The 16,363-nt window shown below is 36.9% G+C and overlaps 1 protein-coding gene across 2 annotated transcripts in view; it reads right to left on the reverse strand.

Moving 5' to 3' along the window:
- Positions 1-15,816, reverse strand: part of LOC139958704 (deleted in lung and esophageal cancer protein 1-like) — a 43,113-nt gene extending 27,297 nt beyond the window's left edge. Inside the window, exons 1-7 of one of the 2 annotated variants that reach the window (XM_071955979.1) lie at positions 15,660-15,816; positions 13,216-13,434; positions 12,399-12,552; positions 11,425-11,535; positions 9,882-10,021; positions 7,555-7,766; positions 6,542-6,711 (exon numbers count right to left, since the gene is read on the reverse strand). In XM_071955979.1, the coding sequence (XP_071812080.1) occupies positions 6,542-6,711; positions 7,555-7,766; positions 9,882-10,021; positions 11,425-11,535; positions 12,399-12,552; positions 13,216-13,434 (1,006 nt within the window). In that variant the 5' untranslated portion in view covers positions 15,660-15,816. Of the gene's footprint in view, positions 1-6,541; positions 6,712-7,554; positions 7,767-9,881; positions 10,022-11,424; positions 11,536-12,398; positions 12,553-13,215; positions 13,435-13,601; positions 13,638-15,659 lie in introns of those variants that run through there. The other variant, XM_071955978.1, reaches the window with a different exon arrangement.
- Positions 15,817-16,363: the final 547 nt, after the last annotated feature.

A 16,363-nucleotide genomic window follows, 5' to 3' on the forward strand; every position in this document is an offset into this window, starting at 1 on the left:
GCACTTTTTTTAGCTCAGTAAAACATTGCTTACTTTCAAAACAACGTATATCGTCACGCACAGTTAATTGTTACTGCACCTGGGAGATAAACGACTAGCCTCTATGAATTGTCAATAAGAACTTCTTCCACTATTTAGACAGAGCTTTTTCAAGTTTATTCCCCATTTTCTAAGATCAACACTTCATGAATAGTTTTATCATCACAGCACATTTTGGCAAGCAGTTAATTTCTTCTGCCATCTTTCAGGTTTCTTATAATTTTGAACACAAGTTTTTTTTCCCCTCTTATCAATCGCTTAAATCGCTCTAATTCCGAGGGAACGTAACATATTTCCCCCTTCCTGTAATTTCCCTCGGAAAAACAAGGAAATACGTTCTTTGAGAGAATGGCGATCGGTAAAGCTTGAAGGCAAGTGCTGTGAGTACTTTTGACAAATTTGGTAACATATCTTTGGTTTAGATGAGGAAGCCAACTGTCATATACACATGGGAATATTTACACTGTATATTGTGCCAAGGAGAACCAAACTCTTTAAGATGTGGATCTATATGCCTCTCAGTACTACCGTCATGGCCATGTATATCAATATATTTTAACATTTATCATAATAAGAAAACCGTTGAAACAGATGATAATATAGAAACCTCTGACACCCACCTTCCCTCCCTCGCTCCTCTCCCCTTCCCCCCCCCCCGACCGACCCCTGACTATATAGGGGTGGCCACTGATGGTGTAATGGATAGCCTACTGTAGTTCATGGAGCACAGGGCTTGTAACTAATAGCTAGGTCACTGGTTCTTATTCAATTTCAGTAAAAAAAGTTCTTTGCTCTTTTCCAGAAATAGATAATTGCTAGAAACATAAGCTAACTTCATATATCTATTCATAATGTGGATAGGAGTTGTGTGTGTGGGGGGGGGCGGGCGGGGAGGGGGGGTTGTGGTCTTGGCACTTTGGCAGTAGCATATTTTGGCTACAACATTTCACAAACATCGGGAAGGGCTATCTCCTACATGCTTTTCATCATCAAAAATGTAACATAATTAGAAAACTCACTAGAACAATCACCACTACCGGAGACAAAATGTTTTCATAAAATACTATTCATAGAGGGGATGAGAATGGAAGATCTTGGCAGTAGCCATATTGTGAACAAAGATGTCTTCACCAACATCAATAAGGACTATATCTAGTAAACTAAACTTGAAAGTCAATTCCAGCATATCCATTCTATCCAGATTGCAAAAGCATTCAAATCAAAGCTAAGAGCTAACTACAAATTTGGAATTCCCCAATTTGCATCACTTTTTACATAATCCATCAGGGCATTGTTTACCTGCTACAGCACACAGAAGATAAAAAAGGGCTAGATCAAATAGACTATATTATGCTAGACAAAAGGAACAAATGCATAAAAGTCGCTGGACTACTTCACAAATACCTGAGCAATTTTGTTTCCGGTCATTTTTTTTCCTGCTTATTTATATAATGTCTAAATTTAATTCCTGTTGCAATGAATAAACTTTAGTGTCAAACTGGATAATACAATGCAGACTTCTATGAAGAACATCGACTAGTGGGAATTCCCGTTGAGGGCATGCGAGGCACCAACTAAGGGTAAACATCAAGAAGTGACAACTAGAAGAATAACTACAACAAGAGCCCAAGGGCACTGTGGTTCCTTGCTTGGGGTATATGACAATACACATCATATTATCAAGCAAGATTGGGCTGAAATAGTCCAAGTAATTGTCCTACATGTTCCCATAAAGTAACCAACACTATAGCCAACACTTTTGTGATCACAAAATGTGATCGGATTTTATATCAAAAGGCACTTTTGAGATCTAAATATGGCGTCGAAAATGTAAGAAATATAAGAGACCTACAAGCGTGTCAACAGATATGATAACAATGGTGACCTCAGATGACATGACCTTGAAGTTTCAAAATGTTCCACCACCCCATTCACAACTTGTCCCAAAATATCAACCATGTCACACCTTGGCAATGAGATTTAATTGCATTAAATGTCAAAAAATTAACTTTTGAACTTGTATGTAACTTCACACACAAAGGTCACCCGGAGGTCAACCAATTGACATTTTTGATCGGTGAGACCTAAATAGAGCATGACTGTAAAAATTCAAACATTTTTTCTTTGCCCATTTTCTCCCCCCATAATACTACTTTTTTAACATAAGCTGACCTTTGGTGACCTTGGATCACATGACCGTTAAGTTTGAAAATATTCCCCTATACCATTTGCAACTTGTCCAAAAAAATCAACCTTGTCACACCTTGGCACTGGGAGTTATTGCATTAAATGTGTGAAAATTAACTTTGACCTCAAATAACTTCGCACACGAAGGTCAAATGGGGGTCAACCCATTGACATTTATGATCAGAAGGTACCTTTAACATCTGAATATAGCATCGAAACTGTAAAAATCCACAAAACACGAAAAGGTCACCAGAGGTCAAATTGAGGTCAAGGGTCACCCAGATGCGGGTCGACAATTGGATTACATTGGAGCAACTCCCAACCCTAACGGACAATTTGTTCTTAAGTTGTCGCAAAAATGCTAGTTTTTTATCATTAAGCTGACCTTTGGTGACCTTGTATCACATGACCGTTAAGTTTGAAAATATTCCCCTATACCATTTGCAACTACTCCAAAAATATCAACCTTGTCACACCTTGGCACTGGGAGTTATTGCATTAAATGTGTGAAAATTAAATTTGACCTCATATAACTTCGCACACGAAGGTCACACAAGGGTCAACCTATTGACATTTATGATCAGAAGGTACCTTTGACATCTGAAAATAGCATCGAAACTGTAAAAAATCCACAAAACGCGAAAAGGTCACCAGAGGTCAAATTGAGGTCAAGGGTCCCCCAGATGCGGGTCGACAATTGGACTTCATTGAAGCAACTCCCAACTCTAACGGACAATTTGTTCTCAAGTTATCGCAAAAATACTAGTTTTTTATCATTAATTGACCTTTGGTGACCTTGTATCACATAACTGTTAAGTTTGAAAATATCCCCCTATACCATTTGCAACTACTCCAAAAATATCAACCTTGTCACACCTTGGAACTGGGAGTTATTGCATTAAATGTCTGAAAATTAACTTTGACCTCATATAACTTCGCACACGAAGGTCACACGGGGGTCAACCCATTGACATTTATGATCAGAAGGTACCTTTAACATCTGAAAATAGCATCGAAACTGTAAAAATCCACAAAACACTAAAAAGGTCACCAGAGGTCAAATTGAGGTCAAGGGTCACCCAGATGCGGGTTGACAATTGGATTACATTGAAGCTACTCCCAACCCTTACGGACAATTTGTTCTCAAGTTATCGCAAAAAATACTAGTTTTTTATCATTAATTGACCTTTGGTGACCTCAGATCACATGACCGTTAAGTTTGAAAATATTCCCCTATACCATTTGCAACTTGTCTCAAAATATCAACTGTGTAACACCTTGGCACTGGGAGTTATTACACTAAATGTCTGAAAATTAACTTTGACCTCATATAACTTAACATACAAAGGTCACCTTGGGTCAACCAATTGACATTTTTGATTGATGAGACCTAAATTAGAGCATCAAACTATGAAAATTCAAACATTTTTTTCTTTGCCCATTTTCTACCCCCAAAATACTAGTTTTTTGACATTAATTGACCTTTGGTGACCTCGGATCACATGACCGGTAAGTTTGAAAATATTCCCCTATACCATTTGCAACTTGTCCAAAAATATCAACCATGTCACACCTTGGAACTGGGAGTTGTTGCATTAAATGTGTGAAAATTAACTTTGACCTCATATAACTTCGCACACGAAGGTCACACGGGTGTCAACCAATTGACATTTTTGATCGGAAGGTACCTTTGATATCCAAATCTAGCATCAAAACCAAACATTTTCTTTTTTGCTCGTTTCCTCCCAAAATAAGCACATTTTTTCTAATGTGACCTTTGACCTTTTGACCTTGGTTTCAGATGTAGTTTAATCTCCTGATTCCAAAAAACAAAACGAAAAGTCTGTACAACCATCCTAACTCCGACCGAAAAACTTTGACCCCATATAACTTCGCACATAAAGGTCACACGGGGTCAACCTATTGACATTTATGATCAGAAGGTACCTTTGACATTTGAAAATAGCATCGAAACTGTAAAAATCCCAAAAACACGAAAAGGTCACCAGAGGTCAAATTGAGGTCAAGGGTCACCCAGATGCAGGTCGACAATTGGATTACATTGAGGCAACTCCCAACCCTAACGGACATTTCGTTCTCAAGTTATTGCAAAAATACTAGTTTTTTATCATTAATTGACCTTTGGTGACCTCGGATCACATGACCGTTAAGTTTGAAAATGCCCCCCTAACCAGTTCACAACTTGTCCCAAAATATCAATCTTGTCGCACATTGGCACTGGGAGTTATTGCAGTTTTAATATTTTCGGTTTTTGGACCATAACTGACATTTGGTGACCTTTGTGGGCACCAAAAACAATAGGGCACACCTTCTCCATATGGCGGATATATAGTCCAAGTTTGGCCTCAATCCAACATTCCCTTATTGAGATAGAGCGTACCCAAGCAAGTGTCACAGACACACACACACACACATACATACATACATACATACATACATACATACATACACACACACACACGCCAACCTGACTGCATAGGTTCCTTTTGCTAAAGCAAGGATCCAAAAAGAGTAGACACTGAACTTTAAACAATGGGAACTCTTTTGTTCCTCACAAACAAAGGAACCAATTTGGCACACTACCAAATGTTTGGTTAAGTTTTTCCCGCCAACTGCACAGTTTGTATAAAGAGCAGTTAAAAAGCTTTTGTCAATGTTGCTAGGGCAATAGTGAGCTATGTGGTAAACAGTGGAGATATGCATAAAACAAGGAACAAAAAATATGTTTTGGTACAGTATTTCCTTTAAATGATACAGTAGTTAAGAGACCAGTTTTTCAGAACGCAACCAATACTGATAATGGAACAAGGAAGTTTACAAAAATACTAAGTAAGGATAACAAAGTTTGCTATGAAGTTTTGAAAACAACATTTATCAACCAGCCTGGGGTTTTACACAGGTTGCAATTTTATGGCTATTAGCCGTAAATAATGGTCCTAAATGCAAAATAGTAAATGCTTGAAAAATGAACATTTAAGGGGAAAAAAACTATGTTCATTCAATTTTAATACAGCACATTCACTATTGTTTTCGATTATGTATATGCAAACTACTAAAGTCAAGTTTTACGGTACACCCTTCTAACCGGTATTCACACTCATAAGCTTTCTTAAGCTTTGTGTGGGTTCTCACCAGTTTCTAACTGTACAGTATGCACACTGTAAATTCATATGTACAGAAATTACGTGACCGAAATATAGATGTTGGAAACTTCAAAACTATCTGCTTTTTTGCTTCTCTTTTTGCGGTGTTTAAGGTAAAATGATGATTTTCGCAAAATCCTGTAAACAAGTATTAGTCATCATCATTACCAAGATTAACGACTAGATAGATCTAAACTGGGGAGGGTACCACCAGCCTAGTATGACTAACAGGGCAACCAGGCCTATCAGTGTTGTATCCATGCCATCATCACATTGGAATAGGAATTGATGTAAAGCACTGAAAATACATTATGAACTTTCAAAGACTGACAAACTCAGTTGAAGGTGTTATAACATAAGGAACAATATTACAGGCCGTTCTTATAGTTGGATAACAGTTAATTTTAGGGAGTATTTTGCATGAATATCTTGTCAAATATGGAAAGGAAGAAAAAGAATTTCTTAACCTGTGTTAAGAATATCTTATACTCTCTTCTCTTTTGAAAATTAGTATGTCATATCCTGTACTAGACTGTTTGAAAAAAATTTAAAAATATTTAAAAATTTAAAAATTTAAAAATTTAAAAATTTAAAAATTTAAAAATTTAAAAATTTAAAAATTTAAAAATTTAAAAATTTAAAAATTTAAAAATTTAAAAATTTAAAAATTTAAAAATTTAAAAATTTAAAAATTTAAAAATTTAAAAATTTAAAAATTTAAAAATTTAAAAATTTAAAAATTTAAAAATTTAAAAATTTAAAAATTTAAAAATTTAAAAATTTAAAAATTTAAAAATTTAAAAATTTAAAAATTTAAAAATTTAAAAATTTAAAAATTTAAAAATTTAAAAATTTAAAAATTTAAAAATTTAAAAATTAAAAATTAAAAAAGGGCAGTGAATATTAGGTGATGTTTTTAAACAATGAATTAAAAATGATTTTTCCATTTCATTTGAGATAGATTAAATCTATAAGAGTTTCTGAAGATGGTCAATTGATATGATCAGATATAAACTCCCATGATTTACTGAAATATGATACATAGAGGACAGACACTTGATGATAACCAAGAGAGATACCAAGGTCACGTTTAATGGCCTGGACATCAGTGGTGATCTATAAACATTTATTAACAAGAATAAAATACTCACCTAACCCGATGGCAAAGTATTGAGTTTTCGGGGGAAGCACGCGAAGTGGACGACTCGCAGCCGAGACATTCTTCAAGTTGAGAGTGGCTTCGTAAACGTGACCGACTTGATACTTGGAAAACACAATCTGTGACGGTGTTGCGATGAAGACCACACTGGGTTCGTTTTTACTGAAAAGAAGTGGGAAGAGAAGTCAGAAAACGGTTTTCAAACATGGAAGTATATATTCACTAAAAGTAGAGATTTGCTAATCACACGCAAGAGTTTTGAAATTCAAAAAGGGATATTTTTATACTCTTTATGTTGCCAATGTCCAAATTTAATATGCAAGGTGTCATATCTCCACCGTGTTGATTACTTGTTGGGTACATTATAATCAAATTTGAGTCCAAACTGATCAAATTTTCTTGACATCAATCATTCCGGTTTGAGCGATTGTGCAAATCACAGGTGTCTTTAGCTTCATCGAGTAATGAGAAGACACTTTTAGTTTTGCTAAGTGATCATTTTTGTCTCTAGTCACCATGGCATGTGAACGAAGCACAGTCACCTTAAATCCAACATGACCCACTCTAAGCAGACTCCACACTGCCCGACTGATTGCGATCCAACTCGTCTAACGTCGACCGCGTGTGCTTGCTTAAGACCAAAGCCCCATCAAGATTTTGTCGCAGAGACATCAGCTTCATTCTGAGAAATTCGACGTGTAAGTGGGCGACCATTCACGACCGAAATATACCAAGTTTCAATAGTCACAAAGATCAATCACTTGAAAATGGTCTTGCAGGTGACCTAAGCGATCACCAGTCATTAAAACAGGAACAGGACCAGAAAAACCATTGAGTTCGCTCATCAGTCGTTCAGTGTGGTGTGATGGAGGGAGGGTGGGGGGGATGGGGGATGCCATGACCATCGAGTTGTGTCAGGTCACATTCAGTCTGGGTTGTGCTTAGTCAGCTTTAGCGTTTCTCAACGATCTCGTCGTCTGTAGCCGCTAGGGCGTGACCACCTACCTTGTGTCGGTCACGGTAGTCTTAGCACAACTGAGCTCATGAGACACAGTGTTAGCTTTGATCAATGATCTCTTGCCCTCGGTCTGTGATGGGGGTCGATGCCTCGGATTCCTCAGAAAGTCAGTTTTCTTGTAGACCATTGTCAGGTCCTTCCGATGTAACTCTCTCTCTTCTGGCGTCAGAGTTTCCTGCCAATTTTCTTTGCTAGCAACCTGTGGAATAAAATATCACAAAAACAGAAGGTTCAAATGGAAATTTTGTACAAAGGGAGTTCTAACTACAAATATGAGTAGGAATATGAATAGGAGGAAAATTCAACTAGAGCATCTATAATGCAAAAACTCAACACATCCAGACAGGATTTGTGCAGAAAACAATATGATCATCTCGAAACACTTTGCCCTCAGAAATAGAAAAGTCATGGGAGGAAGGACTGTTTAGCATGTTATGACATATTATCATTGGGATTTTGGTGAACTTTCTCAGGAATGCACATTTTAATCCCAAAATTTGGTGATAGCAGGAGTGGATATAGATAACAAGGTAGCACAGTAGCACAGAGTACATGCCTGGCTGGAAAGGCTTTTCACCGTTATTGGGGGTGCTCTTCCAAATGGTTTCAATGGGGGAAAAATTAGTAGTTAGTAGATATGCACTTGGCATGATAAATTTGTTTCCTCTTTGTTTTCCCTTTTATTTCACAATATTTTCATAATCAATATTAATATAATATAATTTTTAATTTTTTCATAATCGGCTTGCCTCAGTTAAAATGTACAAATGGAATAGGGCTAAATCTGTATTGGACTTGTCCAAGTCACAAAATACATACCAACAGAGTACCCCCCCCCCCCCAAAAAAAAAAAATTAATAATCAAAGTTACCAAACATATGGAATTTTTTGGTTGTTGTTGTCAAAGTGATACTGCATAATTTTATAAAACAGGGGAGATATACTATCCTTCATAAGTATTCAAAATTCTAGATGAGGTGTGATGTTTTCAATTCAAAGCAAGGAAACCATGGTGATATTATGAAAACAAAAGGTGATAAAAGAAAATAAAAAAATTTGTAAAAAAATTACATAGGAAATCCTGAAACCTCAATAACATCAATCATGAATGCTATCAAGAAGAATCTGCTTGCTTGTGTTCAGCTGAATTTTGTTGGTTTTTGTTTTTACAATAACTGTCATATATTATTTTGTTTTTTCACAAGCAAGCAATGTTACCCTTTGTTTTATTTTTATAAGTACAAAAATAACAATGCACATTTACACATATTACTCTTTTGTTTAAATAAGTGTCCGTCTATCGAGGTCTTTCAAAGTTTCTTGGAAAAAAAATGGGAAAAAAAAGTAGATCTCACAAGTACAAACTATTTTTGCAAGATTATAAGAAAGGCTAGTTTTATCTGGGATTAATTTCTACATCTCACTTAATTCATGTAAAAGACTTGTTTCATTATGTCATTGCATCGTTAACTGTATATTCAGTGTATTGTTTGATGACTTGTTGTGAACAAGTCCATTTAAAAAACCCATTACACCATACTTTTGTGGTCCACATACTAAAGTAGTAACTCTTAGTATTGCGATAAATCCCACCCCTCCCCCCCCCCACAAACACTCACTGTGGTCTCGAAATGAAATTTCTACAGATGCCCTGGATTGCTATTGCTAAGTAAATAAGTTACAGAAAAAATGACTGGGTAAAGGGCATAGTGAGTTTTGGCTTGTAGAGAATTCAAACTCATTTGTTTCCTCTTTTTCCATGTTTTTTTTTCTTTTCTCTTTATAAAAGTTGTCTATACTGAATGCCTCTTTCAAGTTGTAAGACATATCACAATATCAATGAAAAGATATTCCAACACAGAGGTAAAAAAACACTTCCCCTTTTACTTGCTGGCATATACACTTACATATATACACTCACCATACCAAAAAGAAAAAAAATAGCTATGTTGGCAAACAGTCTTGCCGTAAACAATTATCTAAGACAGCCAGCCTTCTCGGTAGGTGACAGGATTCGAGAGTAACTGTTTACATAGAAGCAATGTAATATGCAATATAATATGTAATATGAGTTTTAAACCCTACAAGTTTAAAATAAAATCGGAAAACTAGCTAAGATCAGCACTGGGTATAGCATACTTAATCTTATGACTCTGTAAATCTCATTTAAACGTAGGACAGCTACTGTACGTCTAATATGAGCAGAGAGAAATACTTTTTTCATCAGTGACCCAACATGTATATCACTTTGAATCTTAAAACTTAAACCTTTTTCCCATATTTTTTTTTTCTTAAATCTTTTGTAAGTGCTTACTTTTTTCTTCGATTTTGTCCGGGCCATCTTTTTAATTTCCAAGGCATGGTCCATTCTTAACTGTGCGTGTTCCTTGTCGGCCGACAGGACACGTTTGGTCGACGTCTCCGTAGCCTCGGCGTAATGCGGTTGGATGCCAGCTGGAAAAACAAATGACAAGAAGAAAGGTGAGAAGTTCTGAGAAAACTGGAACAGATTTAAAAAAAGTTACGGTCATGTTAAGACAAGAAGGAAACCACTGGGCTTAAACAAGATATTTGTATTGTTCGAGTCTGAAAAGTGGATTAGGTCGCAGGGGATGATAAACTTCCTGACATTTGAATAATCGGGGAGGAAGATCGAGGAAAAGATCGTGAGATGACAAAAGCACACCGTTTCAAATTTGCAAGACCGTATGGAAAAATGGTACTGTGAGAGACATAACATTTATGTTAACAGACTACAGGTAATTAACTACTCAGGTGTAAAGGTAATGCAATAAACAGAGTTTATTACCCCATTAAAGATACCTGGTCACCATTTACACGCTGCCTTATATCCTTTATTATTTCCTGCAGGTTCTCCAGTCAGCCTTTTTTTATTGGCCACCTTGTCTTGATGACATTGAAAAGGTGATATGATTGCAACAATTTAATCCTACGTTGAAAAAAAAACGACGGCCTATTCAGAGAGCGGGGGAGGGGTGAAGGAGGGGGAGGGCTACAGTCCTGTGAAATTTAGAATTAGAGGGCCTGTGGAAATCTGATGTAAAAAAATAAATAAATTATTATCATTTTCAGAACATACTTAAGGAAAAAGGGAAAAATTCAAGCAGGGGGCACACTGGCATTAATGTTGACAAGGCTTGTTGTGACTCTTGATAATTGATATCCAAGGTTCAAATTGTTTTATGTTGAATGTGTATTTCAAACAAAAATTAAAATGTATACACTCAGCAATACGGTTCAGACTACAAAAAAAGCACTGTTAGATTTTCAGGTCAGAGCTGCTACAGGTAATTTAATCCCATTGGAGGGGGAGGGGCAGGGGTAGGGTGGGGGGGTTATTGCATATAGTCCTGTTTGTAAAACCCTGTAATTTATTTTGGCTAAACACCAAAGTGAGTGAGTCCCACTTCTTACTGCAAGCTCTCAAGAAAGGCATCCATTAACATTGACTTAAATTACAAGTCAAGCTCTTATTTCAGATATTGCACAACAACACACAAAAGTTGTAAATTTGCTGATTTTTAAGTGAGAATAATACTAAAATTTCAAAAGTGTGTGGGTGACAAAATTTGAAGAAATCTGACAGGTTTCACTCACTATTAATAATTATATCATTTGATGTGAACAGCCACCAAAAATGTCTTAGTATGAACAATTGCAATGTGATCATGAGCAGTATTTGGAGTCTTGGTAAAATTTGAAAAATCTGCGGGTGAAAGAGAGCAGCTATTTTAAGGTGAAATAACTACTACACAAAGACATTTGCTACTCCCTCTCTCTTCACTCCCCCGCTCCCCTGACCCCAAAATTGTCACTAACTATGCTCCAGGGGTTACCTTTCGGTGCATGGGCCAGAGGGGGTTCTTGTGTCGAGAAGTCTTCAGGAACGATCAAACCATGTTTACGAAGCAGATCGCTGTCAAGGCAGTGCTTAAAGCTGGATTGAACTGAAAAACAAAGAATCACTACAATCCATTAATAAGACTTCAAATGGAAAAGTGTTTAACTATGGCCCACTACTTGACCACTGGTTTGTACTTGTAGTTACAAGTTTAACTAAGTCTGCATATCTTATTGTCTACACGAGTTTGTTTCAAGTTTGAATAATGTTTTGCCTTCTTATTAAAGGGTCACCCGATCCTTTTATAAAGTCAGAGATTGATGCCTCCCACCCCTTATGGAGATAGATAATCAATTCACTCTGCATATGTAGAAATATCCGAAGTAAATACAATTCAATACATCATTTACATTTAATATGAGCTTTTACATGGAATAGCATGTAAACTGTTTAATAACAAGCTTTGAAACACCTGGAAATAGAATTAAATGAATGTGCTATGAGTAAACTTTACAGAGTGATAGGCTCAGTGGACATTACGCCCTGGATCGTCACAGTCACTGGGGTAAAAATATCGCTAGCCATGAAACCATAATTGCAGCTCTATTTAAAAACTATCCATAAAATTCAGCATTACAACTAACAGCAAATATTTTAAACGTTGTAGCAGAATTATGACAGTATGGGGTGACTGGCAACTACCAGAAAACGGGAAACCTCTAGTCATTTACTTTGACAACGTGTAATTCAACGAGGACTATGTTCACATATTCCGACTGGGAAACTATAGACAATGGCAAAAGAGCAAAGAAATTTATGGCTAGAGCGCGATTCCGACCAGTGACCTCTGGGTCACAAGCCCTTGTGACCCAGAGGTCACCAGTTCGAAACCTGCTTTTACCTTCTAGCCATATGTTTCTTTGCTCTTTTCCACAGTTATAAAGTTGACAGCTAAAAGAAAATTCTTACCAGGAGGAAGTCCCAAGTCGTGGTATAAGTCACACTCTTTTGCAGCTTCGTTTAGTTCCTTTTCGTCCTCTGCCATCGATCTTGCTCGGGCTTGCATGATGTGCCGTTCCAGCATCGCTGCCTCTGCCATGCGCCTTTCTCTCTCGACTTGTACCTTCCCAAGATGCAAATAAACCACACTTGATTGGCATAAACTGTATGTCCATAGTATCAGAAATGTTACAGTGACACTGCTTAAAATTGCAAAATGCACATATTGTTTACTACCGTAGAATCTGTAAAGTCGCCACCATTCCTCTTAAATATCGAATGAATCCACAGGAAGGTTGCCATTGATTGCAATAATACCTATTTGGAACAGGTAATTTAACTATAAGTTCTATTTTAACTTGGAAACCACTTCCAGTCCAGGTTTTTCAACTTGTCTATAGATGTCAAGTTTTGGTATTCATCATTTCCCTAAATATGTGAATATTGCTAGCCAAATTCCCTGAAATGCATGCAGTTGGGATGAACACAGTTGGATTTTTCATACTGTTTGCTTCAGTAGCATGGACACTGCGAAGTTCGACACCTAAGCCTTAAAACACCCCAAAACTATATCTTATGGTATAAAATCACCTGAAAATAAACTTGATATGGTGGGGTCATTTTGGAGAGAAAATAACTGTAGCTTCGTAGTTTTTCGTGAAATTGGCTCTTGCTGTAGGCTGTCATGGTAAAATCATGTATTTCTTAGGGGTGTCCGAACTTCGCAGTGTTCCAAACTTCGCAATACTGACTATACATGATGAATACCTACAAATCACAGACATACCTTCCGTAGCTCCTCCACATATTTTTCGTGGTATGATTCATCGCCAGAACGAGATTTATTCAAATTTCTCACTGATTCCTGTTCGACAAAGTCTCTCGTAAAGAGATCACGGAAAGTACTGGCAAGAATATGTGTCACATCCTGTGAACTCCCAGATGAAGGTCTTTGCAGGAACATTGGGGGTTCCTCATGCTGAAGCTTACCCAGTTTGGTTGTCATCTGCAAGACAGTTTCAACAAAGACTTTTGAGATGACATCTTAAAGGAAAGAAATTACATACCTTATTCACCTACAAATATAGTGGAAGCCCCCTGCATATTAGCAATCTAAATAACCAGAATGAATCGAGTAAGCATAACTTTTACATTGGTTTTTGTGTTTCTTACATGGTTCCCTCTAGTGTTCATCAACAGAGATCCATAATGCTGCCATGTATTATTGCCTCACTAATCCTCTTGTCTGTCCTCTTGTCTACATATCATGTTGTCAGATTTTTTTTCTGTCATCCTTCATTAGGTAGCTAACACAGGTCTCTCTCTCATTGTTACTACTTTATGGGACACTATCAACTTTAACTTAATCACTAGCCTAGCCTATACAGGTCTGTCTTTAGCCTTCTGCCACTTTGCCATATACACAGCATATTCTTGACCTGGCATTTCCAGTGCATATGTAGCTTTCTGTCTCACCAGTATTTTCAGTGTTAGCCAACAGCTTCTTTGCCTATCTACAGTTTCTTCTTAACTTACTAGTGAAATAGGCTTGTCACCACTTTTAAATTCTTGTATACAGCGTTACGTTGTAATGGCTGATACTTGCGTAGTTACCTTTTCCTCACCATGGCATGGGCCTAGGCATGTCCCTAACAACCCTTCCATGATGAATATTATCTAACCAAGATACTGAGGCAACCAAAGGCGAACAAATTGTAGCCTAAATTAGTGTGGTGGAGCGTAAACATCTCACAGCTTTTCAATTAAGGCCTAGGCTAGCATAAGCTACACAATCAATAATTTCAGCTAGGCCTAGGCATTGGTCTGTAAACATAATGCCACATTTTGCATTATTACAATTGCAGTTCTACCAAGTACTGGCTAGCCTAACTTAGTTAGAACTAGGCATATTTTACTGTGTTATGATAATAATCGGTGACAAAATGTAAAAACTAACAGTAGGCTAGTAACACTAAGCACATTGGCAACGATCAGAAGTCTAAAACAAAGTCTTCGACTGTAAGTGTAACCTGATGTTATCGTTGCACTGCGCACAGTAACTAACTCAACATAATACGTTGCGCTACATTAATGTCAAGATGTGAATTAGAATCACACATTTCTGTGATAAGAATAGATGGAACAAAGTGGCTATTCTTACGACTAGTTGTAAGAATAATTTATAAATACGCATGCGCAGTTGCTTTAACATGGCTATTTTTACAATAGGAGTAGCATGGTGGGCTCATAATTGACGCACTTAAGGATTGGATTGACGATGTCTGTCAACATAAAATCAAAATCACTCAACTGCATGCACTTTTCATATGTGTAGTTCCTTAGAAATGTAATGATCTCAAAATATTTATTGTTCTGTGCTTACGTAACTACAATTGAGAAGAATTTGACAACAAAATGTCTGCTGTGTCAAGTTCTTTCATACCCCTAAATTGACACATGCGTCGATAAGCTAACTGTATTGTAGGCCTAAGTATACATCCATTGACTTTGGATGCCGTTTGCTATGCTCTGAACCTCTAAGCTTAGACAGGTCAGGTCCCAGAGAGTAGTGGTATCATTTTGAAGTAATTTTGGTTATTTTTAGGGAGTAAGATTTCCAAATGTCCAAAAAATGTGTAAAACTGGGGGGAGGGTGTTAAAAGCTTAAAATATACCACAATTTGGTCAGCAAATAGCTGAAATGGATTCAAACTCATGAAATATGTAATTCTGCTTGACTGCAAAAAGTTTAGGTGGCCTTCTGTATCGTTGCTAGTAATAATTGAAGGTGCGTCAATTACGGGGGTGCGTCAATTACGAAGCCTTTACTATACTATTTTTACAACTAGGAGTAACAATAATTTCCGGTTAAGGTTAGTGTTTAGGGTTAGGGCCTAGGGTTACCCCTACTACATGCGCAGTTGCTTTATTTACTTTACTGTGCTTGAATTCGCCAATGTCGTAATAATAGTTTATAAATAATTGTTACGACTAGTCGTAAGAATAGCCACGGCCTAGATGGGAAAGCCGAAGGCCAAGCTAAACTTAGTAATATTAGGCTAGTATTACACATAACGTTACATAGGCTTACAGTGCTAAGCCTAAGCCAAGCCTAGGTTAGGCTATGTCAATAAACAACCAACAGAAACCACGAATCGGCTCAACTGTTACTCGAAAATGAGTAGGGAATAGCCAATCATGATATTTCAGTGAAAAAGTAACTGAGTTTACCTTCTCAAAGGAAAATATCAATATATATGAATCAAAGGAAATTCGATGGAAGACTTGCGTTCGTAGGTTCCCATGGTTATTTTCGTAGTCTATCGAATACAGTCGTTTTTATTGGTAGGCCGGAAAGTTTTCTGAGGCATTAGCGAAGAGAACTCGTAACACTTCGGATTCAATATACCCTATTCATATCAGCATCGTACCAGCTATGGGATCTTATTAAGAATTCCCCCGTGGAATCAGGTTCAACCAATACGGGGTTTCTATTATCATTAATAAATTAAAGAGAGGTGGAGGGTGGTCTACATTTGTAGTTCAGAACCGGAACGAGTTACTAATGAAGATGGGAGTTGGACCAATGTTTTCACTCTATATGTATTGCATAGACACATTTTTTAAATTTTCATATTTCGTTATGATTATGATGATGGTGATCAGGGGGGTTGGACAGGGGGGGCACTGTGGCCCTTCCCCCACTTTTTTTGCAAATGTGCCCTACTGGCAAATAAAATGTGCCTCTTTGAAGCACTGTCTTTTGGATATCTTAAAGCCTTTGCTAATTTTAAAATTTTATTTTAATTATTTCGTTTTAGTCTGTACATGCTATTTTAAAAATGGCATCCCTTATCTTTTTGTAGCACTGTTAACAATAAACAATCTCAATAAATAGTATTGACAGCATACTAACACATCATATATATTTAAGT

Source organism: Apostichopus japonicus, chromosome 18 (assembly GCF_037975245.1).
Source record: "Apostichopus japonicus isolate 1M-3 chromosome 18, ASM3797524v1, whole genome shotgun sequence".
NCBI lineage: Eukaryota > Metazoa > Echinodermata > Holothuroidea > Aspidochirotida > Stichopodidae > Apostichopus > Apostichopus japonicus.